The sequence below is a fragment of the Pomacea canaliculata genome, linkage group LG3 (genome assembly GCF_003073045.1).
Source record: "Pomacea canaliculata isolate SZHN2017 linkage group LG3, ASM307304v1, whole genome shotgun sequence".
Classification (NCBI taxonomy): Eukaryota; Metazoa; Mollusca; class Gastropoda; order Architaenioglossa; family Ampullariidae; genus Pomacea; species Pomacea canaliculata.
This window is the reverse complement of record NC_037592.1, coordinates 12,210,695-12,233,935: the sequence shown is the minus strand read 5'-3', so window position 1 is coordinate 12,233,935 and position 23,241 is coordinate 12,210,695. Positions and strand designations below refer to the sequence as shown.

General features: G+C 36.8%; 2 protein-coding genes across 3 annotated transcripts; one reads left to right on the top strand and one right to left on the bottom strand.

Annotated features, from left to right (window-relative positions):
- The first annotated feature begins 3,342 nt into the window (after window positions 1-3,342).
- LOC112559806 (uncharacterized protein C6orf106 homolog) lies at window positions 3,343-14,303 on the top strand. 2 transcript variants are annotated; one of them, XR_003098384.1, is made up of 6 exons: window positions 3,343-3,646; window positions 4,348-4,502; window positions 5,875-6,072; window positions 6,436-6,704; window positions 6,972-7,083; window positions 8,007-14,303. XR_003098384.1 is itself a non-coding variant. In XM_025231228.1 (5 exons), the coding sequence occupies exons 1-5, from the start codon at window positions 3,492-3,494 to the stop codon at window positions 8,061-8,063; spliced, it is 834 nt and encodes a 277-aa protein (XP_025087013.1). In that variant the 5' UTR covers window positions 3,345-3,491; the 3' UTR covers window positions 8,064-14,303. The 2 variants fall into 2 exon arrangements, 1 of the variants encoding a protein (XP_025087013.1); XM_025231228.1 differs by lacking the exon at window positions 6,972-7,083 and having other exon boundaries at window positions 3,345-3,646.
- A 2,098-nt stretch (window positions 14,304-16,401) lies between these two features.
- On the bottom strand, window positions 16,402-22,534 carry LOC112560452 (thymidylate synthase-like). The gene is made up of 8 exons (XM_025232321.1): window positions 22,372-22,534; window positions 22,050-22,177; window positions 20,946-21,122; window positions 20,407-20,577; window positions 19,814-19,914; window positions 18,714-18,788; window positions 18,228-18,299; window positions 16,402-17,970 (listed from the first exon to the last, which is right to left on the bottom strand). The coding sequence occupies exons 1-8, from the start codon at window positions 22,485-22,487 to the stop codon at window positions 17,833-17,835; spliced, it is 978 nt and encodes a 325-aa protein (XP_025088106.1). The 5' UTR covers window positions 22,488-22,534; the 3' UTR covers window positions 16,402-17,832.
- Window positions 22,535-23,241: the final 707 nt, after the last annotated feature.

The window sequence follows — 23,241 nt, the reverse complement described above, 5'->3', positions numbered from 1 at the left end:
ATGAAATTGCTGCACTTGTTGTGCAGATGAACACCTGCACTGAGTTTTTTTTTTTTTACTCTTTCCCCCTGTGGAAAGATCGATCGAGCTATAATTTTTTGGACCCAACGTTTATGAATTCTCTGCCCCCATCCACCCATGGCATACATACTTCCAAAAAAAGTACCCGATAACACATCTTTTTCTAAAATTTGACTCTCTTATGTGTAGAATTACGTTTTATTATTAATTTATTCAGTACGTGTGTTTTACTGTTGTTTTGAATATTAACACGCTCTGATAAGCCATCTATAGCGATTGATCTTCGATCGATCATTTCGATCCTGTTTTCTGATGTTCGACACTTTACTGCAGTGATCTGGACAATGTTAATTATCACTAAAGCGACCTGTAGTAATTATCCTGTGGGAGAGATAGGCAGTAAACTATAGGAGACAAATGTGAAATTATTAATCAAACGGCGATAGGCAAAACTCAAAATCAAAGGCACGAATGCTAATCAATGTACCGTAATCGGATGTCTGTGTGAGTATGCATGCCTGCCCTTGTGAGCAAAAGAATAATTTCTGTCTTGGGTATCCTCGACAGACAATAAAGTCTGATTTAATTTTGATTTTTAAATACTGTACAAGCGGGACATTGATCGACATTTTAGACGAAAGCGGGACATATTAGGCGTCCCGCCGGGACATTTTATGAGCAGGTGGGACATGCGGTCAGAGGTGGGACATATAAGTACGTGGGACTCTTATTTTGGTGTCAGAAGATGAGCGAATAACTCGTGCGGGTGTATAGATGGGAGGGAGTTCGGACAGGTACCGAGGACCAGTGTCAGAAACGGAGAAGTCAAGTTGGAAAGTTTCTAGGCGCTTAACCATGAACGTGTATTTATTATTAGTTATATTAGGGATATTATATTAGGGATATTAGTTCGTGGCTTTACAGTCTACGCATGGACATATATCGATGGACTGATATCCAGTGTTGTCCATAGGAATGGGAATCCCATGGGAAACGTCCCATGGGATGGGATGGGATGGGACAGCACACATTTGTATTTCCCATGGTAGTCGATACTTGATATTGTAAAATAAATTTACGCTGAAATTTGCATTGTCAGACTTTTTAAGCACAGGAAAAATATATTTTTATTCCAGTTTCATTATGCCATGACTTTGTTAACATGTGTGCAATGCGCAGTGTTGTCCATAGGAATGTTATTACCATGGGAATCCCATGGGAAACGTCCCATGGGATTGGATGGGATGGGACAGGCATAAATTGCCATGGGATGGGATGGGATAGAAAATATGTCCCATGGACAACCCTGTGATATCTGTCTGCCGAGACTCACTCGATTGGCCTCTTGCGATATTAGTTCGTGGTCTACGACTGGCAGCCAGAAAATAACGTATTGCAAGGGACCCGGAAAGGTCGTCTGCCATGATCGAGGACCATACATGCTGGTTTCCGGCGGCCCTGCACAGCAGTTACACAAATAGTCGAGAAAAATTCGTGGAGGGACTGCAGAACCGACACCAGAGAGATAAATCTATGCTGGAGACACCCATATCCAAAAGAAGGATGACGTAATGTGGCAGTAAAGACTGCATGCTACTAAACGAGCAATTAATTAAAGTGGTTCCTATATAAATAAGCAATATGTGGGGCACACAGAAAAGCAATCCAGAAGATAGCAAGTGGCATTACAGAAGCACAGATGAACAGTTTACACAAACGTAAAGCAGCTCTAAAAGAAAAGACGAAAAGAGACGGTCAGTCGCCAGCGTCCATAGCCAGTTGATTAGGCGAAGGAAAGAAATAAAAAAAGCATACTCGAAAGTATATTTATCTAGTGAACAAACATTTACTACTACCTATCTGCCACCTATACCCACTATTCACTATTGTATCCTTTAAACATGCACTGGAAACGCACCTCTTCCGTAAACATGACTCCTCAACCTTTTCCCATAATGCTAATCCTTTTTCCACACCCTTTCTTTTGTAATATATCATGTTACTCTCAGCTCTTGTTCTTGTTATTTGGTTCCTCTTTGTGTTTTCTGTATTTGATTTTATTCTTCGTTTAGCATGGTTGTTTATTTGTTTATAGTTCATATATGTTACTTGTTTTCCTGACCCTCGATCGTATGCCGTCCATGTTTCGTTCTTGTTCTTAAACGATATATAAGAGCATTCTCCTTATATTATTATTACATCTCTCTCTATATACGGTACCAAATTACGACATTGTCCAACTGAACGCATCAATTTCTTCTTAACAATATTTTTTGTCCTACTTGTGATAACATTTAATATACCAAAACATCGAAATAACAATAATGCTCCAGATCGATCAATATGTTTACATCGCCCATATCACCAAACCATAGACGTGTGAGGCTTGATTATTGCAACTCCTTGCTTGCTGGCTGTCCTGCATACCTTCTTCAAAAACTCCAGAAAGTTCAGAACTTGTCTTTTTTGACACAAAGAAAACAATTAAATGAAAGGTTCATATGCATTTACATTTAAATTCTTTTTGCAATAGGCACAGATTCTGTAATTTCTACTACAGTCAAATCTCCCTACTATGCCACCTACCGGGACCGAGCAAAAGTGGCATAGTAGCGAGAGTGGCATAATACGGAGGGTTCGTAAAAACGGCTTTATTTGCTCAAGTTACCTGTCAGTCCAAAGCTCTCAAGAATAGTCAGCTGGCATTAGCTGTCTCCTCTCATTCTCCCCCTCACCTCTTCATCCTCCACCCCTCCCAACCATATCCGCACACCTGCATCCTGTCGCTAGTCGACCCCCTCCTGCTCTCCCTCTGTCACGTGACTGTCACCCGGCCAGCGACCTACCCCCATCGCCACCCTCCACCCTCCCTGTGTGCGTGCTATGTTCCATCCACCTAACTGCAATGTCCCACACTACCATACAGTATAATAATCGAGCACTGCGCGGAATTTCACAACTTGTGCCTTTTAACAATCACACAAAAGTGGCATAGTAGCGAGAGTAGGGGTGGCATAGTAAATTTTTTTTTACATTGAATTTATAGTCGGTACCGAGCAAAAGTGGCATAATACCGAGAGTGGCATAGTAGAGGGGTGGCATAGTAGAGAGATTTGACTGTATTAAGTTTCAGATCACTGCATTCTGAGCATCATTCCTATTATTCCTTATCAAACAATCTTGAAAAAAAATTTGTGGCGTTGAAAGTTTCTAGCACTGATTATATAGTTATATGGGAAATGTAAACGTTCATGTCTGTTGTTTATTTACGTACTTGACCGCATGGCTAATTTGCATGAGAGTTTTCCCAGAAGGCTCTGTCTCTAACGCATGCGCAATCAGGATACGTCGTCACTGCAATCGGGCGTCATTACATGTGACGATCCTCAGGCAGAAAGCAGTCTAATTTGCTGACAAGTTGTACAGGTATCCACTTACTTTCATATGAAGCGCCAGCAGGAGTGCCTGTGATGGATGTAGACAGTGATCTTGATGGCAAACTGCTTCAGCAGTTTAGTTCCATGGGTACTACAGATCGAGAAGTTCTCATCTCAGAGTTCCAGAAACTGCTGGGAAACAAGCTGAATCCGGAATGTTGTGCTTTTTTCTTAGACATGAATAATTGGTAAGTAAGTATAAGTGATTCGTAATTTATTCTAGTTATAAATGTACTAAGTTGTTAATTTACAAAGATGTCAGAAATGATTCTCCTGTAAATTGTGTCTGATCGAATTTGAGCGCCAGCTATTATCACTGTACTATGCAGTCAGCTGGGCAGTCACTGTGTTTGTGACTTCAATCAGCTGGCAGAATAGTAATGCAAAACTAATATCACTTTCAAGAGAAGGTTATTTTGTGCAACATGTTATGTCATCAGAAGCTAGTTTCGGGTAATTTACAAGCGAATGACAATGATGTCAGCGATGTCCATGGGACACTATAGTTCACGTAAACTGTTGAGATTAAAGATCTATAGTCCGAGTTGTATTTAAGAAAAAGTAAAAAAGATAATAAACGCGAAAAAACATCAGAGTGCTTTTGGTTCATTTACGCAATTTAACCAGGATTTTTCAACGTTAAGATATGATCAATATAAATTGCGATTGATACTAGATTATTAATGTGCTATAGAATTGTGGAAACTATTTTTTCAAGCTCATGTTTCCCATGCTCAGAAAGAAATTAGGAATGTTTTATAATTTTCTGGAGCAGTTTTGAACTTTTAGTTTTATGCATGTATTTGTAAGATCAGTATTATAGGTACATCTGGGACCATAAACATCTCAGTTAATTCCATTTTGTCATTGAAATGATTTCAACATCCAGGAATCTACAGGCAGCAATAGGATCCTACTATGATTTTGAACAGCCAAGTGTAGTCCTGCCATCTATGGCATTGGTCAAGGATGTCACTATTGGGGAAGGAGAATCTGTACCACCTAGAACCAAGTTTTTGAAAACTTGGCGAATTCAAAATACAGGTGAGCTGAAACTCTTCACATTTAAAGAACATAATATTAATGATGGAGGCAGTGCTTAAGTTTTGAATAATAGTAAGATGTAGCATTATGGCCGCTTATAAATAAAGCAAGTGCCACAATGTTTTTGTGTTGAGGAAAAAGGTGGAGGGGGGGGGGGTTCTGGTAGAGAAATATGCTAAAACCCACTGTTACTCTGATCTATACCAAATGTGGCAGGAATTCTTTTTATCTATGAGAAGTTTTAGCTCGAAAGTTGACATTAAAGCCACAGTTGCGTGTGACAGAAATGAACCCTGGCTGGTTATAAAGCTAGCCATAACACACTATCTAGATATAACATTTGAAATTTTCTAAATAGGTAGGGTAGGGTCTGTTTCAGTTATTTCTTAGAGACTTCTAATTCATTCAAGTTCTTTTATGATGATTTCATCAACACTATTATCCCCACTTGTCTGTTAACTGTAAGTTAGGGCTACTCATCTATTGGAAGTGTAGAGGCCAGGTAGAGTCCATTTGTGGGTGAGCAGTCACATGTGGGTAGTTATGGTTAAGAAACTTTTTACATCTCTTTTGTTAGATGTGTAATTCAGTGTCGTATTCTAACAAGATATGTGATAGCTTTGAGAGGGGCCAAAAACTTCCAGTTTCCTGTAAAAAGATGTTGCTTTAGGGGAAATGTTTCTCTAGTCTTAGCACAGGAGTTATGCCAACAATTGTCTTTTTTTTTTTTTTTTTTTTTGAATTTTTGAATTTGCCAGTGGAATAGATGGAGATTGTATGATTTTTTGCAAATCTGTCTTTTAAACACATCATTATTAAAGTCCTTGCACAAAGATTACATATACTTTTTTCCCATCAATGATAGAAGGCTATCACAGTGTATTGCTATCCTTTGGAATATGCATTAATAAGGAAGCAGATGATTTGTAGTAGGTTGGATTCATCATGGATTTTACTGCGATTGGTATTTGACAGCAGCATGACCCAAACACGCCTCTCTCAGAGGGAGAGAACTGCAAACTAGCTGTATTTGTAACAGTATATTTCATGTTTCTATTAAAAAAAGGTTGCTTGACTTATTATTGCATGCATTCATAGATATTTGTTTCTAGGATGTGGAATATATTTTTAAGGATAGTTGATATAGTCTAAAGTAAGATAGTGGAATAACAAAAGTTTAGGATGTCACTTTTTAACAGGCTGCCTTAAGATTTTCACAATTTTAAAGATACTGATGTCTTTTGTGATCACCACAATAGAATATAATTTATCTGGCCTTTACTTCTTTTGTTCAGTTGAAGAAATGAATATGCTGAAGGGTAAAAGATTTAATTGATTTGTTTTATATTTTATAAGGATATGGCATTTGCAGGTACAGAAGCCTGGCCACCAGGATGCAGTCTGCGTTTTTGTGGAGGTGATAACATGGGAGTTACAGACTGGTGCATTGTTGATGCTCTTGCACCTGGAGAGATTTATGACCTTAGCATAGAAATGACAAGTCCAATGTGCACAGGCGTCTACCAAGGCCAGTGGCGTATGTCAACCCCCACTGGCCATTATTTTGGAGGTGAATTTCATTTTTCTCTTTTCTGTAGTTTTTTTTTTCAAGTCAAGTTATTTTTTGATGATTAGAATTTAAAAATTGATGACAAAGTGCTGTTTTTACTTGAATGTAAGAAAATGGTTATTTTTTTATTTTGCACGTTGAAGCCTTGCCTTTGTAAAAGTTATTTAGGTCTGTTCTTATGCTTTACCGTTAAACGATTAATGAAAGCTGGGGTAGCGTGGTATATCATATTAGTATAGGCAGCAGTTTTTAAAATCTGCATACAGTTATGAAAAAGTTGGTCAAATAAAGAAAAATATGCAGATCTTCTGATCATTTGTGTTGTCAGTCATTAATGTTTTCCTTGCATTTTTTTCTTTCCAGAAATTATATGGGTGATAGTAACAGTGGAAGAAAATGGTCTTCTTGGTCTGACACAGCAGATGTCTCGATTTGGCAACTTTGGGCCTCAAGGACAGTTTGATGACAGTCGTTTGTACAGCCCTAGTCAAATGGCACTAGTGCCTGTGACATCTGCAGGAACAGCATCTACCCTTCACTCTGAAAACCCTTGTGCAAGCACAATTTCAGACATCACTTCTCAAGAACCCAGCTCCATGCCTGCCTCTTCAGCTGAACGCTGGCTTTTTCAAGTGAGTTGACAGACATTTTTGTTTTTCCTCAGAAAAGCAAGTTTGTTTTGTATTCTCCTTCACTTTTACTATTTTACTATCAGAATTACTATACCTAAATGCCAAATTATATTACATGAATGGGATTTTTTTCACACAAATAAATGTGCCATCACAATTGCTGACTGACATACTGACTGTCAAGTTTGTTGCCTGTCTTTGCATTTACCTTGATTGTTTAAGGGAAGCCCAATTTTTGTTCACTGTTCATGTTACGTGGTGTTCCAGGAAGAGAGAAACTCACTTCTTTGCCTCCCCCAAGCTTAAATCTTCGTCTGACTGGTCTTTCCAAGAGTCTACTGCCCTTTTATGTCTACAGACTATCTTTCTTTTTTGAATGGTAGTACTTTCTGTCATCTCTGGATATTGGCAAGACTCATGACAGTTTTCTTTCACATATCCTTTTGTCATTTTCAAGCTAATCAGTGGTGTGGTGATCAACAAAGTCAAAACCACAACAGTGGTATCAAATTTTGATAACACTGTCCTTATTGTGGATTCTGGACTTACCTGATGGGCCCCAGTTGTCATTCACAAGCATATAATGTCACAGTATTACTTATGACTGCACTAAGCATGCACACTCCTTGCAATTTGCAAATCAGAATAACATTTGAAGCAGGCAATGGTCATTGAGATTTCCTGCACAGCAAAGTGTTGTTTTTTTCCCTATCACTTTATATCTATTTTGACAGTTGAAACATGCTTTTAAAGCTTTTTAGATAGATGAAGCCAGGATACATTTCTCTATAACATTGATATTGCTAGTTGCAAAATAATTGTATTGTAGATAATTGTAATGTAAATGGCACATGAAATAATATTCATTTAGTCTTATAATTGAATAGTTCAAATAATTTTGAAAAATATTACTTTTCAGTCTTTAGAGAGTGAAGTGTTGTACTTAATTTGAAACAAGCTTTTTTTTGTGCAATTGGTAAACATATTGCCCTCACTGCCTTTCCTTTCCCAACCCAGGGGTCGGATTCCCAACAGCAGGATCAACTGGGGAAAGTAAGCTGGGATGCATGGGTATTAAACTGATTGTGTACTCCTCATGCTTTGGACACCAGTGCTTTAAACACTTAACTGTCCATTCCCTCATGAACTCCAGCTAAGTTCTGTAAGGGTGTGCTTTTTGTTGTTTCTGTTAGAGCAAAATGTTATATGAATAATGTAACATGTGACCATGAAATTTGGGTGTAATGGCATTCGCTTAGTACCACATCACATAGTGTTTTTTTTTTGTTTTTTTTTTTCCAGAGCTCAGCTGATGTGGCACCACACACAGATCATTCCCAGGATACAGAAATGTCCTAGTGTACAGCTGTGGATGGATGTGCAGGCAGTGTGAATGTGGGCTTGTTCTGGGTGCAGGCTTTTACTCAAGCATTTTGTGATTTGTTGAATGAATTAGCATCAATGCAGCAATTTTGTGTGGGGAAGATGCTACATCTGCAATGTGTTAGTTTCCATTGTTGAAAAAAAACAAAGAAATACATGCTATGAGAAAACTGACCTATATCTAACTTGCAGAGTATCTTACAAGTTCTTTTGTTCAAATAGAGCCTTATTTGCTTTGAGTTTCTGTGGTTTGAAGGAATCTTCACTGGTTGTTAAAATCAAGCTGTTGAAGATTTATTGCACTTTCCTCATGTAATAGAATTTGAAAAGCTGTAAAACTGGTTGGTATTTGTCAGTATTGCCTATATATATACCATTTGTAGTCATACCTTTGGCAATCCATGGGTGGCCAATTTTTCTTAAGAGTGGTCAAAGAACATTGGTTAATTTCCTTTCCTGCATTTTCAAAAGGAAATCAGATGTTACTGCATTTACTACAGATACCCTCTTCAAAACATAAACAGATCCCACAGTGATTCTAGCTATTTTAATCATATTAACCCATATGTTCTTAACTCCACCTTGAGTGTTTTGTGGCCACCCCCTCCATTTCACTTTTGTTTCAATTAAATCTGTTTTGCTGAAGCATTGTCACAAAACCAGTAATCCAATCCAGCTTTAATTTAAAATACACCCCCATCCTTTTAATCAGCATTTTGTTTGATTCCCATTAGAATATATATGATATAGTGTATAGTTCATAAATGGTGGGTGTTATCTGTGATATAAATATGTACAATTGCTAAAGATACAATGATTGCTGGTAAGGTCCTTGTGATGAAGGGGGTTTAACAGGTCATAGCGAGAAATATGTGCATTTTTCCCCATGTGTCTTCTGGCCTCAACAATGTGTTGGTGAAAAACATGGTATAGAAATTTTTTAAGTCATTCAAAGTTTGTACTGAAGCAGTAGAAAATTGTCCCTCTCTCCCATTACAGTGTTTATTATGTAAGTCACTTGATGCAATAGTTTTGCTAGTACAGTGGTAATATGAAAACATGTCTTTTATAGAAACAGTCTAGATTTCACTGCTAGATTCCCTGTGAGATTATATATAGATATAAAATAAAAAGAAAAATGGGAACACACTTATGACCTTGTTAGCGTTTTAAAAAAACCTGAAATATTTGTTTTTTATAGATTGGAGAAATCCTGTTGCCTGCTTTGATTTATTTTCAGGTCATTTTTGGGCAGATATCTTCATGTAGCTTTGGTCATTTATGGTCCATTATAAACCCATGGTAGAGCTGATGGTGAACTTGAGAGACAAGCAATTTTGCTACCTCTGCCCCACAGCTGGTAAATGCTTCCCGGTAGATGTTGGCTCCTTTTAATAATTACATGCATATTCTTTGGGACGTTACCATAAGTAAAACCTGTTACTTCATCTATTTATGTCATCTTAAAGCATATTTGGCTTATTATGGTAATTTGTTGTGCATTGAGGCTTATGAAGTTTTTGTTCATCTTAAGTTGTGGATAACTTTGTATACCAGTCATGCAGGATAAGGAAACAGCATATTGCAGATTGTATCTTTGAGGACGAATGTGCGAAGACTGCACACATGTTGTGATGATCCTAAAAATTATTTGTACTATGATTTTTTTAAATATTTTGATTATTGATAAGCTGTGGTCTTAGGGATGTTGAAGCAATGGCATAAATTGTCCTGCATTCTTTTTTAAGTTTTTGGGAGGTAGAGGGAGGATTGGAAAAATTTTCTAACCATAGATTAGTCAGATTTTTGTTTTAATTCAGATAGTTTGTCACTTGTCATTTGAAGCTAAAATCTTAAGATCTAATCCACCAAACAAAAATTATGACAAATCTTTTGATCAGATCAGATACCCATTTTTTGCTGGTATTATGCAAATACTAGTGTATGTGGAGATCAGGCCAAATGACTGAGAAGGTAGCTTTTGCTTTGTAGTCAGAGGTGATTCAGTTAGTGCTCATTGATAGCTTGACGTTTGTAATGGTAGTAAAGCGAAAAATGTTAACTGTCTGGCAGTAGTATCAGACTTTTGTCCATAGACTGGTAGTTCTTAGAATGGCTACTTCCAGTTTATATCCAGTGCTGAGATGTCTTCATAGACTTTGTTTATGCTGATCTGTTTCTTTCATCAGACTCCTTTGTATATATATGTGTGTGTGTGTGCATGTGTAGCTAGCAGAGATTTAAAAGGAAAGTATATTGGTGGAAATTCTACACCTGCATTCTGGCTTAACAGGCAAAAGGAGAAAGAAGTGTGCAAGTCACTTAACCAGTTGGTACCCTGAAATAATTAGTGAATTATTGTAAAACTAGTAATATTCCTTTTGTTTCATGTCCATAGTGCAGAAGCACTGCTTGTCATTAGGATTTTATGCATTTTAACTGATTTAAAGGGATATAAAACATGGTTAAACTAATCAGGATCCTTAAAAAAAAATGTCGCTAGCATGCTGTTTTCTCTTCGCATTTGCATGCATAGAGGGTGTGTTGAATCTTTTCAAACTCTTGACACTTGGTTCACATTTAGGTTTGCTTCCTGTGAAAAGAGCATGATCCCAGGTATCAGATTGGTGAAGGAATGTTTCCTTACATAGCTGAGCATTTAACTTAAATGTTTTTAACAACGCTAGAGGAAAGATGGACATATGTTAAATGTCACAGCTAAGAGGCATGAATGAAAGACACTTGAAAAATTTGTGCTTAACTGGTAGCAGAAAGTGCATGATGGAGCTATGCATATATGTCTAAATCCTTGCATTGTCTTTGCATGAGCAAAAGGCTGATGTCAGCTGTAGTGGGTGCTTGCTTTTTCATTGTGTCACATTTCAGTTGCAGTTAGTTCTTTCTTAACTGGCTGCAGTGTCTTGAAACAGCATGTGCATTTCTTTATGCACACACCTGTCTGCTACCTCTCCATATTTTGGAAACTTAAAGGAAGTAAAGACTGAAAGCTAACCTGTTTCTTTAAATTGTGTCTAGACTGCTATTGATATGTTTTCACAAATACACACTTCCAAGCATTACTGGACACAACAAAAATACCAGTCACTTATAGGTATAGAGACTAAATAACGATAATTTTTACCTTGCTGTCGACCAATTCACTGTGTTCTTGTATGTTTGATTATTAAGCCATTAACAACTGTTTGTAATAATTTCCTTTTTTTAAATTTGTGCTTTTCTGCAAATAGAAAAGAATTATATACTGATTCTGATTCATGAAAGTAGAGGACACTGTACTTATATTTAACTTATTTATTTGTATACTTATAGGAGATTTTTACTTGTGTCGGATGTAAAGCAATCCCAAGACAACGTAAAATATCCAGTCTTCAAAACAGAGCTGAGTTATGGTTTTCACAACTAAAAGTGATGATAAAATTTGGTTACATAAAACTTATTAAATGTTTATTAAACCACATGGTCAAGCTTTGTACGTTTGTTGTCAGAAGGGTAGATGCATTTAACGGGTCTTCCAAAGGGTGAAGGCAATAGGCATGCAACAGGTGGTAGAAGAGCAAATCTGAATATTTTTGTGTAGAATAAATTTTGCCATGTTAAATAGTGCAGAATTAACTTGATAAAGTGATCAAAACTTGCTTAATGTTTGTTGTTAGTACAAATGAGAGTCTTATTCAAGCCAGTTCTAACAGTTTCTAAACATATAGTACCAGTTAAGGTATCTTTAAATGTTGTAGCCTTTGTTTAAGATGGTGGTGATGTAGCATGTTGGCACGATTTACTCAGCGGAGCTGTTACATATGCCTGAAAAGGTTTTTCATAGATTAAAAGGTGTGAGAAATGTTGCTTGTAAAGCATAATTCATTCAGAAATATTACACATGTAGTCTGGAGTGTCACTAATTAGTAGTCATGAAAACCAATTTACCAGCACAAGCATTGGTTGAAGCTACACAAAACTATCCAATTAAAAAAAAAAAATGTTTGAAAAAACAGCGACAGAGTACTACAGTGGTTATCATTTAATGAGTTGGTGACTATCAGATTCTACCAACTTTTTTTTCTCCTTAGGTGTTACCAGATAAAAACATGAGCGTGACTACGGAAGTTGTACTTCATATGGCTTTCAGGTTATATTTGTGTTGTTAAAGCATCATGTGAAACTTTAGCTAGCAGGACTGCAGCATGCATGTTAAAAGATATCTTCAGCCATCCCAGTTTCAGAAGAAACATTGGCTGAGTATCTACTGACTGCTATAAATAGTCTTTTGTTTGTTTATATTTCTCAAATAGGGTTTGAGTAGACAGCAGTAAAAACTGAAGCACAAATGAACTGTTTTCTTTGTGCTTTTGTTCCATGATGCCATCCTTCATGTTTCGTGTGATCAGTGCCAGACATGAATACTACTACATTCATTTAATGGACCCTTTGGTGTAATTGTAAAGTGATCATAGGTTCTAGCCTCTGGCACATGTTATTTCTCCACTGTTTAGTGGACTAAACTAGCTTGCCATGACATTGCCTTGATCACTGACTTTACATAAGCTACAGCTCCCAAATAATTACTCAGTAAATGTTCCATTCTGTTATGAAAAAGGCTGAAGACAAAGCAGAAAAAACATTTGCATTTTAAGCTCTGGTCTGGGATGTCCAAGCATGCAGTTTTGTTGGGCATGTATAGATTTGGATACTGCTACCATAATCACCTTAAGAGATTCTGTATCCTGAGTTGGGTTCTGGTCTTGCATGAACTCTTTCAGCTGCCAATCAGACCTCCACCCTCCTTTGATTTACAGTAATGGTTTGATCTTCCAGCTACTTTTGTTTATTTTTGCATTTCTTGTGCTATCTGCTCTTCATCCAAACTGCTGCAGTGGACATAACTTGAGTGGTCGAGGAAGATTACACTTGAAATTTCAATGGACATACTATAGATTAATCTTTCCTCCCTCCCTCCCTCCCCCAACCAAAATCATTTTTTTTTAAATATTCAATTCTTATCTAGTCTAGGTTTGACTGTAAGTAGTTCATAAACATCTAATTTGAATGTAACATTACTTCCCTTTTCTACTGAGTGCTTAAGCCCTAAATAGCATTTGAATTGGTCGAAGGTTAGTTTGCTGCCTGGAATAGCCCTTGAATTATGGTATATTCCAATTTTCACACCAGGTAACTTTTATCCCCATAAATGCAAAAGGCAATATATTGCTTTCCTTGTGTCTGATGCATACCATTATTTCTTATAAATGCTGCATAACCAGAAGTGCACCCATGTATATTGGAAACATTAAACATGAAGACTACTTTAGAACTTGGGACCTATAAAAGATAAAGTAAATTGTCTTGCAATTAGTCTATTAAGCCTATCTACCCATATTAAGTCAAAAACCTTAAGTTAATGTACATTGCACTTTAAAGATTTTTTTAACAGCGCTCTGCATACTTAACAATAATATGGTAAATTCTTGACTTCACATTAGAACTAGCAAGAATGAGCTGGTAGCTCAGACCTATGAAAATGTTAATTTTTTTTCTTTTTTGACAAGCATGTAATAGCACAAAATTTCTGGATGGGTATTAAGATTATTTTATGAAGGGTACATAGAACAGAGATTGTTTTAAATTTGCATTTATAGCTTTTGTAAGAAAATGTCACTGAATACTGTATTCCAGTTTCTTCCCACCCCTTTTTTTTCCTTGTCCCTTTCCCCTCAAACTATGTATTACCTCTTGGTGGAAGCACTTTCCTGTCAAACCAAGCATCATTTTTTCACATTATTTTTGTCTATAGACTCAGCTGTGCATACACATGGGAGTTTTTACACCTATAGCAAAAATTTGAAATGCAGTTCTAAGTTATTGTCCTGTATTCTAAACATCCAATCTATAAGCATTGTGTATGTGCATGCCTGCATGCGTAAATGTCTTCATTGTCATAGTTATCTTCTGGTATCATGCCTTTCACAGGTTGTTTAATCAGCTTTTGAATGTGAGAGCAAAGGAATGCAAAATACATATCGGAGAATGGTTTCCCCCATGACTGAATATAAACATGTCAATCTAAAACATACCCAAGCTCAGTGAGCTTGAGGTGAAAGGATTAATATCTATCCATATATGCTGACCTTGTTTTATTGTTATTTGTGGTGCATTAGACAGACATGTCTTTGTTAATAAAGCTGTCTCTTGTTGATGCCAGCCTTGCCTTCATTTGCTCTTTTTCTTTAAAAACCCTCAAAAATAACATACATGTATTATTTTGACCATTATACAATCTATGCACTTATTCTCACCATTTTGCAGTTTCTTTTAGATCACTTTATTTAGGTGGAGCAAGTTTTAAAAACATTTTGCTGTCACTGCTTCTCACCTGAAATTTCCTCATTACTGCAGAATCATTCCTTATCGATGTGTCCATTTAAAGCCTTTTTTTGGAAATAAACTCACTTGCCTTTTGCAGAAAGTCAAAGTTTGGCCAGAAAGCAGGAAGAAGCCATGAAATTGATACCAGGCAACTTGAAGATTAACTTGCCCAGCTTGGATCAAGAGAACAGCAGCCAGATATCTGTATCCATAAGGAAGAGACCCTCGTGAAAACTGAAATGCAACCCTTTCCTTCTAGTGACCCCTACCATTTTTTTAAATGAAGGCAAAGGGTAGGATGTTACGACTACATATCAAACTGACAGCTCACATGTTTAAGATGAATCCTGATGTTTTAATTGGGAAATGAGAAATCACGTGGAACCAAGCTGGGAATAGAGGGATGGGGTGGATGTGGAATGGTATCAGCCAGATACATGTATATATTGTGCCATAACGTCAAGTGAAAAATATATTTTCTTTTAGAAAATTAAGTCACCTTTATAAACAATTTAGAAGTACGCTACTTTAGATTACTAAAATTTAGAACTTCAGCAAATGTTTAATCTATTACCTTGGCTAGGCAAGGAACTTAGTTCAATTATTCCCGGTCCCTGTAACCACACTAGCTAGTACAGCAAGACCTTCCGTCTCGGCGGTTTCGTTGGTAATTTCAACTCCCCGTTCACCCAGCCAGAGCGTGAGGTGAACTCACAATGCAAGTGAGTTTGGAGCAATATTAAGTCCAAACAATGCACCAAGTCTCATTTCACTGAAAAAGAATACAGTGTATTAGTATAAGTTATAAATTCGCTAGACTAATTAGTCACCGAGTTACAGGAACTTCTGAGGGAACCACTAAGGTGAACGAAGTGAGTAAGTGAAGTCAGTATGGATGGCAAGGCCCGAGAGCCTCCCGAGCATGCCGGACCCACCCAGCGGGGACCAACTACACAAGGGAGGGTTTGCTTAGAGTAGACGAAGGTGTCCTCGGCCGGGGTGGGGGGAAGCCCTCCACTTACGTCTTGTGTCTGGCGTCCAGGGCGGAGTTCAGTCCGTCGACGTCCTGAAGCGCTGTTCCGCGACCCCAGCGTTCGGAATAAGTTTGGAGTGTATGCGTGCCAGGAGGTCCTGGTGGAATATGTGCCTTCGTGTGTTTCGGAAGTGTATAAGTGAACCTGTACGCTCGTCGTGGATTGAGTGGGAGCGTTCCTGACGCAGAGATACGTCTGACTTTGTTTTGTGCGTCTACGTGACACTGGCGGACGGTAACAGTGTTTTTAAACTTACTATAAATTTCAGGGAGACCATTTGTATTCTGGACCGTTTCTTGGTGCAAGACTGAATGAGTTAGAAATGTACTGTGGGATATTGACGAGTGAGGGGGTAATGATTTTCCTATTTGAGAAAAGCTTGTGTATCTTCATTCTAGGTGTCTTTATTTTGCTTTCTGTGTGTATACGACCTGTTACCATCTATCCACCAAGAGAGGATAAGAGGCAAAAGAAAAGAAACTTTACGGCAAAGTCGACAACGGGCTATTTTAGTAAAGAAAAACGAGAAGCCCATGGACAGATCGTTGTGTTTTGTGTTGTTCGTATGCACGTGAACACCGTGTGTGAGGTGGTGACGTCAGTGTGTGACAGGCATTTGGGCAAAAATGAACAGTAAGGCTAAAATATAACTAAAATGGGTTCTGCTGCATATCTCTGATCTTGTACCAACATCCCCATGAGTAAAGCAGAGCAAAGGAATTTCATGCTTGTTAAACTTTCCAGATATACATTTGTCTAAAAATGCCTTAACCTAATAAAATTACATACGGTGGTAAGAAAAACCATGAAGCATATAGTTACAAAGCTATCGGTGACTGTTAACATATGGTCCTGAGTTGCCTCATGACTACTGAAGTAAAGAAAACATAAACAAATAGTTTCTCTGAAGTCAATTTATTGGTTACTAAAGCATTTATACATGATATTTAACCATGGCAGTGTTTGCTGGGAAAAAGTTGTGCTTGAAAGTACAGGACTTGCGCACACTAACTTCTGTTCAAATATTTACAAGTGGGAAAAAAGATTTCTTTATGATGAAACTTCTATGCAATTAAAATATAATTAAATAAAGATTTAACAATATCTATTGAACATATTTACACAGATTAGAGACAAACCTTGTCTCCGTCTCCTAAAATTTCCACATAATGAGGAAAGGAAAACAAATACAAAGCAGGTGGGGTGGTGGTTTTGTGTGCTGGGGTGAATTGGTATTTTACATTGAGCCAGCAACTATAACTATATCTTGGTAAGTCAGCCAGCGCTGTAAACAGATGTCACAAGCAGAGAAAGAACAGTGCACCTAAGTCGAGAGTTAAACCCAGGACAGCCAACCTTTACTGCATTGGTGACAGGTGCTAACAGTTGCGCCACGAAATACAAAGCAGTATTATGTACAAGTGAACACCTTTGGTGGTTTACTGCATAATGTGAGATCATAAACTCACACTAAAGCATAAATATACAAAAGTTAACATTCATATGGTTTTTGTTTTTTTTTACAACAGCATGATCCCCTCGACGCACTCATGACACCAAAGTTTAAACAAATCACATACTTGCAACTAAAGCAGTTATGGAAAAAGAAAGTAATTAAGATTAACCATTTAATTAATCACTACTAAGTTTAACTTGTTACCAATACTAAACACAGTCTTCACTTGATACTTCTGCAAGATCAAACATGAAATACTGGCAAAAGGTAAGACTGACAACTTACATAAGGGCTAATAATGCATAAGGTGCAGCACTATAAAATTCATTCAAGAGACTCGAAACATCTAAATTCTAATACTAAAATTCTGCAATCATAGAAGAAAAAGTATAAAGCAGATTTATGAATAACTGAACACTTCAGGTGGTTCGTTGTGTAACGTGAGATCTTAAACTCACAAAAAGGTAACAAATGTTGAGATTTATGAAGTTTTTTTTTACAGAAAGGCAGCACCATGATGATTTATCAAAGTCCAAAATAGCATATGTTTGCAATGTTAAAAAAAGTAGATATAAGAGACAAATTTTGTCAAATTTATGATCTGCCAGATCTTCGAAAAACATTGCCCATAAAACAATAGCTGCACTAACAAAGTGCTTCACAAACATCCATGCAAGGTCACTTTTTGAAGGATTATTGTAACTTTTTTTCAGTTTATGATCTGCCACAGCATGCATCAAAAATTAGCACCGGCACGATTATGCTGCAAGACTTTAGTTAGAAAATTACCCCCCCCCCCCCCCTCCAACAGTCTATTTATAATAAGGCCCACAATTCACAATATTTACGTGTCTTTATTATACTACTAAAAGACTTAGACAGCCATTTCCATTTTTATTTTTGGATACGGATTATAGCCCTCTAGCACAAAATCCTCATATGTGAAGTCCTCAATTTTTTCCACTTTGCGCCTGATATTCACAGTTGGTAGGGGCCGAGGCTTTCGACCAAGCTGAAACACAGAATGGGGAGGGAAGGTGAGTCTAAATGTTCGCAGATTCAGAAGCATTTATAGCCCCTAAGCCTGTTGTTAGGAACAATTATACATTTTGCACAAATAAAATCAGTTTCAAATAGCATCACAGGGTTATCTTTCTCTCCTCCATGTATGTCCTACGCAAGGAGCTCAAGTCAATGAGCCAAGAGTCAACGTCAAAACAGAAAAGCCAAAACAACCATTGATGACAAGTTACCGGCTTTACAACAAACCTGTTTCTTGAGAGGTTCTATATGGTTGACGTAGACATGAGCGTCACCTATTGTGTGGACAAAGTCTCCAGGCTGCAATATAATATGCCCCTTGACTTTACATACATTCAATGCAGAATGTTCAACCTACAATCATCAAATTCAGATGGGTTCACTTTACTGAGATAAATTTTTACTTAGAAAATGGTTCAGCACAACTGGAGGTGATGGTCACCTGAAATACATAATCCTAACATAGTTTAACTTTTTTTCTGCAAGTTGGCAAGTCTTTCAGGTACATGTAACATTCACCACATTCAAGTTACTGTTAAGATAGGGAGCAGACCATACTGGTCCAAAAAAAGCACAAAATCAGTTCTTGGATCAGCTGCTGTATTCAACATTGTCATTTTAGACAACTGAAATGCTATGGCTGGCACACAAAAATCACATATTATCTGTAAAACATTAGCCTTCACATGAAGCAAATATGACTAAATGTCTAACCTTCAGGCCTGTGATGTGTGCAATCATCAAAGTCAGTAGTGAGTAGCTGGCAATATTGAATGGTACACCCAGACCCTGCAGTAAACAGTCAGGTAAATACATCTAGTCAAACCTCAGAAAGATGTGTGGATAGATTTTTGTGATAAGATTAATCCTATTGATAAATACAATGATACTGAACTGTTTTGCAAATTAACTTGATATCACATTCTGATAATCACAGATGCTATTGAAAACCAAATTGTACATTTGAACTGGGTTGGTGCTAAAAGTTTACTTGGCATTGAGATTTTGTGCCAAGTATTATAAAATTTCTCCTGTTCTTCGTCACCAGTGCGTGTTGTGGTTTCCAGCGACGACACTTTCTGTGCAATAAACTTTCAAATGTTGGTTCTTTCTTTATTGGACAAGTCTGAACATATGTTAGATATAATTATTTTTTCTATTCTGAAGAACGTTTTCCAGCATCATCAGAAAAATTTGCATGTTTTTTAAAACTTGGTTTGATGCCATATTGCTTTCTAAGTGTTCATATGACCCATAAACGTATGCAAAGCGATGGGAATCCTAAATAGGTCATCGGTTTAGTAACCTAGTATGCTTTCTTGTCCATGAATATGCCAATAGCTTTACACTTGGTTAGAGTTTAACGGTTGGTTCCCTAACCAATGTCCATGAATACAACTCTAGGGGATTTGATCTTTTTCTTTGCATCTTTGATATGTGTACATGGTAAGGGAATCATATTGAGAAAAAATGTGAGAAATCAAATGATTCTTGAAAGAAAAAAAAAAATCATGCTTTGATATATGAATGCTGCAAAACACACTAAAGTAAATCTAAAAATGATCACCTAAATTCAGGTATCTTTAACACAGTTATAAAGGATAGAGCGATGGCAATATGGTTACACTATTTCAACATGTGATACTTAAAGCTAATATGGTAACAGCTTTTTGCCAATACATTAAAAAAAGATTTATTCCTTCTTTAATTCATTCACTTTTTATCAGAATCCCCCAAATGAGAGAACATTAGGTGATTTTTTTAAAAATGATACAAATTGTGTATATACAAAAAATGTGCTCAGCGTTGCCTACCATGTCTGCAGAACGCTGGTACAGTTGACAAGAAAGCTCCCCATTCAAGACACAAAACTGTGTAAGGCAATGGCATGGGGGTAGTGCCATTATGGGTACATCTGTGACAAATACTGATGGTCTTCAGTTTAGGAAAAGTCACACACATTGACATTTAATATTTCAGCAACCTTCTTAAATGTTAAATGTGTTCATGCTAAACCTTGTTTCTGTTTTACTTTTCAGGTACCAACTCTTTATCCTTTATAAAAGAATTCACACCTTAACAAACCTAGTCTATGCAGTCACATCATTCAACAGCAAGAGTTTAGAAGATAATCCAAATTAATCAAAACATATGGCATCGGAATTTCTTAAATATAGTAGGACTACACACAACATTTGCTGATTAAAAAACAAATAAAAACATTATACTATGACAAACACACATAAAACTATCAATGACAACTCAATTATACAAATTTATACTGCTTTTACAAAAACAAAGGCTGAGTTGTGACCTAGAAATTTTAAAACATAACAAGCATGAATGATGCTAGCATTCCAAGAAAACAAAATGTATTTATCTTTTAACTACAGCTGTGTAACACTACCTGGTGGGTTCCAAGCACACATTATAATGCGCCGAGAATCTGGCTGGTTGCGTATCAAATCAATCACCTGGGCCAATTGATCGGTACCTTGTCCAGTGTAATCAGCATGCATATCTACATATTCTGCTCCACAATGTCGCCACTGGAAACCATATACTGGGCCTAGATCTCCTGATGATCAAAATATATATAAACACACACAAAATAAATATAATATGGTGATTCTGTTTGCAATAATTTTATGTCATGAACTGAGAAACTGTCCCTAAGACCATTTATAAAATGTTATTTAAGTAAGGTCTTTGTTAAGCATTGCTCTTCTTCATTCACTAGCTGTTACTTTTTTTATAAAGCCCTGTTGAACGGCACAAACAACTGAATTTTCTAAAACAGAAAATGAAATAAGAGAAAGCCTGATTTTCATGCACAAAAACATTTTGACAAATATTAAAGCAGAAAGAAACAATTTTACAGCACTTTAGTTTTGACACACAGTACTACATCAGCACATTTCATTATTTTCCCCCCCTTATATTTACCTTCTTCTCTATGACCTAATCCATTTTTCTCAAGAAAATCTTTAGAGGCATTGGCATCCCATATATGTACATCTTTTCTTGAAAGTTCTTTGGCATTTGTGCTTCCTTTGATAAACCACAAAAGCTCTTCCACCACACCACGCCAGAAAACACGTTTTGTTGTCAGCAGTGGAAAACCTTTAAAAACAATATGCAGTTCAAACTAACAAATTATTTGTAAAACAATAGTATTTATAACGCATACAAGCTACACTTGCATTATGCGAAAGACAAATGAAGTTTCTGCAATATTTTGTTATTATTAAAGTATAAACTACTGATTTATGTATACTCCTAAAGAAGAATGATTTTAAAGTAGACTCAGTGGAAGAAGATATCAGAAACACTGCTAAGTTTATGCTTTGCTTAAGTGAACATCAGTACATCAACTAAATACCACCATTTAACCTTACCCAAAGAATGCCAACTAACTTCATGAGCTTCCATCTCATTTCATTTTTTCTTCTTCTTTAGCTGATAGCTTGCAAGTTGTTTATGATTAGTTCTCCTGGTAGTGTGGGATCTATTGTGCAACACCGCAGTCCCCATTTCCTCCCTTACATCAATCATCAGTAGACTCCTCATGATTCTAGTTTTTCACTTGTGATTGTGATGTTTAACTATATGCATTGCAAAATGAGGTAAGCAGCCTCAATTATTTTTAAGCTTAGGGTGGGAAAGAATAGTTCAACCCAAGGGAGGGAGGTAAGAAGTATAGACTCCCCTAGTGGTCATTCTTCGGTAATTGCATTTATCGGGCCTGACAAGTACCATCATCTCCCTCCATGCATCTGTTGTTTCCTGCCGGATGGTGAAAGTTCAGCCTTTAATAGTGGTCAAAGCTGTTGTCACATGAATTTCAGTTCACCTCCTGTTAGATATTATCTAAACAGAAGGGATCTATTTTTTTAATTAGAAAAACTAAACTTAGAAATGTAGTAATAAACCAGACTAATTTACTGAGAATATTTGTGCAAATGAATAGCTTGGATTCCAATACTTTGTGTGGTTACAACAACGTGGTGATTATCAATTTTTTAAAAAAAAAGTGATCGCCAAGCATACTGTTTCTCAGGTTGTATCGCATCTGCATGCCGAATATGGTTTGAGTGTTGATGCCTGTGCGGTTAGTGCGTACAATGCCATGGCCAATAATTTGTTGAATTGCGTCCAAATACTGCTGCTCGTCATTACTGAAAAAAAAATGGTAAGAGGTATTTGCTTAGTCTAGTTATTGGTAACGTGCACTATTTACTAAACACACACACAACCAATGTGTAAATTAATAGTCAATTTAGACTTAGTTTTAAAAGCTGGAAAAGTGCAGCAGATCTGTAAGTAAACCCGAGAAAGAATATTTAGTTAAGAAAAATAGCCGCTTCTTTACCTGAATGCTATAACTGACTTAATGTTTTCCTTTTCTGAATTTTCTTCATAGTTGTGAGATTCACAGATTTCATTCTTTGGTGTTAAGAATTTTCGTTCCTCGCAAGTGGATGACATTTTCACATCAAAAGCCCGCCAAAACGGAGTTACGTACTCAATGCGAGTGACGTCCCCGAACACTGTATGAGCGGATTCTCATAATCAAGTAGGCCGTAGTGAAACGCAGATAAATGCGTGGAAGGGTTTTCTGTAAGCGAAAATTGAAGAAAAATTACCTCACGTTGAGGCGATATTGCAACAAAATACACCACCCCCACCCAAGCATGGGGGACATCGACTGGAATAATACGTACATTTTGCGCAGGTCTAGCCAAATTCTTATGCAATATCAACTGTCAACTTTAAAGTAGAAAGTTAACATTAAAAGCTAGCACTTATTGTAAGATTTAAGATTAATAAGCCGGCTTATGTAAAACCAAGTTTCAGCGGATAAATGAATTGCCCAACATCCTCTGCTAAGTGAATATACACGTACATCTTGATTGATTTCAATCCTTCATTAGCAACGCGATAAAAATAATGATAAACTATAGTAATAAAAGTATGTGGTAGCACAAGCTCGTACGTAACATGGTTATACCACGGACTTGTATCCTGATATGTCGATATTTATATATACACAAAGGACATAATTTGTATAAATATATATTTAATTGCACCTGCAGTTATATATACTTCCATTGGTCTTCGACGTTCTCTAAATCAGAGATCGAGTTTCAATTATGCACCTATGTAAATACTCTTACCTAAAACATAAAAAACTTAAAATAAAGCAGATCAGTTTCGCTTGCGTGCTTAAGTGGGTGTGGAA

What these genes read in the sequence shown, in the direction of transcription:
- LOC112559806 (XM_025231228.1), top strand. Translation starts at nt 3,492, where the DNA reads ATGGATGTAGACAGTGATCTTGATGGCAAACTGCTTCAGCAGTTTAGT. An exon ending in TTGGCGAATTCAAAATACAG is followed by an intron (nt 4,503 to 5,874) that starts GTGAGCTGAAAC and finishes TGGCATTTGCAG; the next exon opens with GTACAGAAGCCTGGCCACCA. An exon ending in CACTGGCCATTATTTTGGAG is followed by an intron (nt 6,073 to 6,435) that starts GTGAATTTCATT and finishes TTTTCTTTCCAG; the next exon opens with AAATTATATGGGTGATAGTA.
- LOC112560452 (XM_025232321.1), bottom strand. Translation starts at nt 22,487, where the DNA reads ATGTCATCCACTTGCGAGGAACGAAAATTCTTAACACCAAAGAATGAA. An exon ending in GCGATACAACCTGAGAAACA is followed by an intron (nt 21,123 to 22,049) that starts GTATGCTTGGCG and finishes TTGTTTTTAAAG; the next exon opens with GTTTTCCACTGCTGACAACA. An exon ending in ACCAGCGTTCTGCAGACATG is followed by an intron (nt 18,789 to 19,813) that starts GTAGGCAACGCT and finishes TGTTTACTGCAG; the next exon opens with GGTCTGGGTGTACCATTCAA.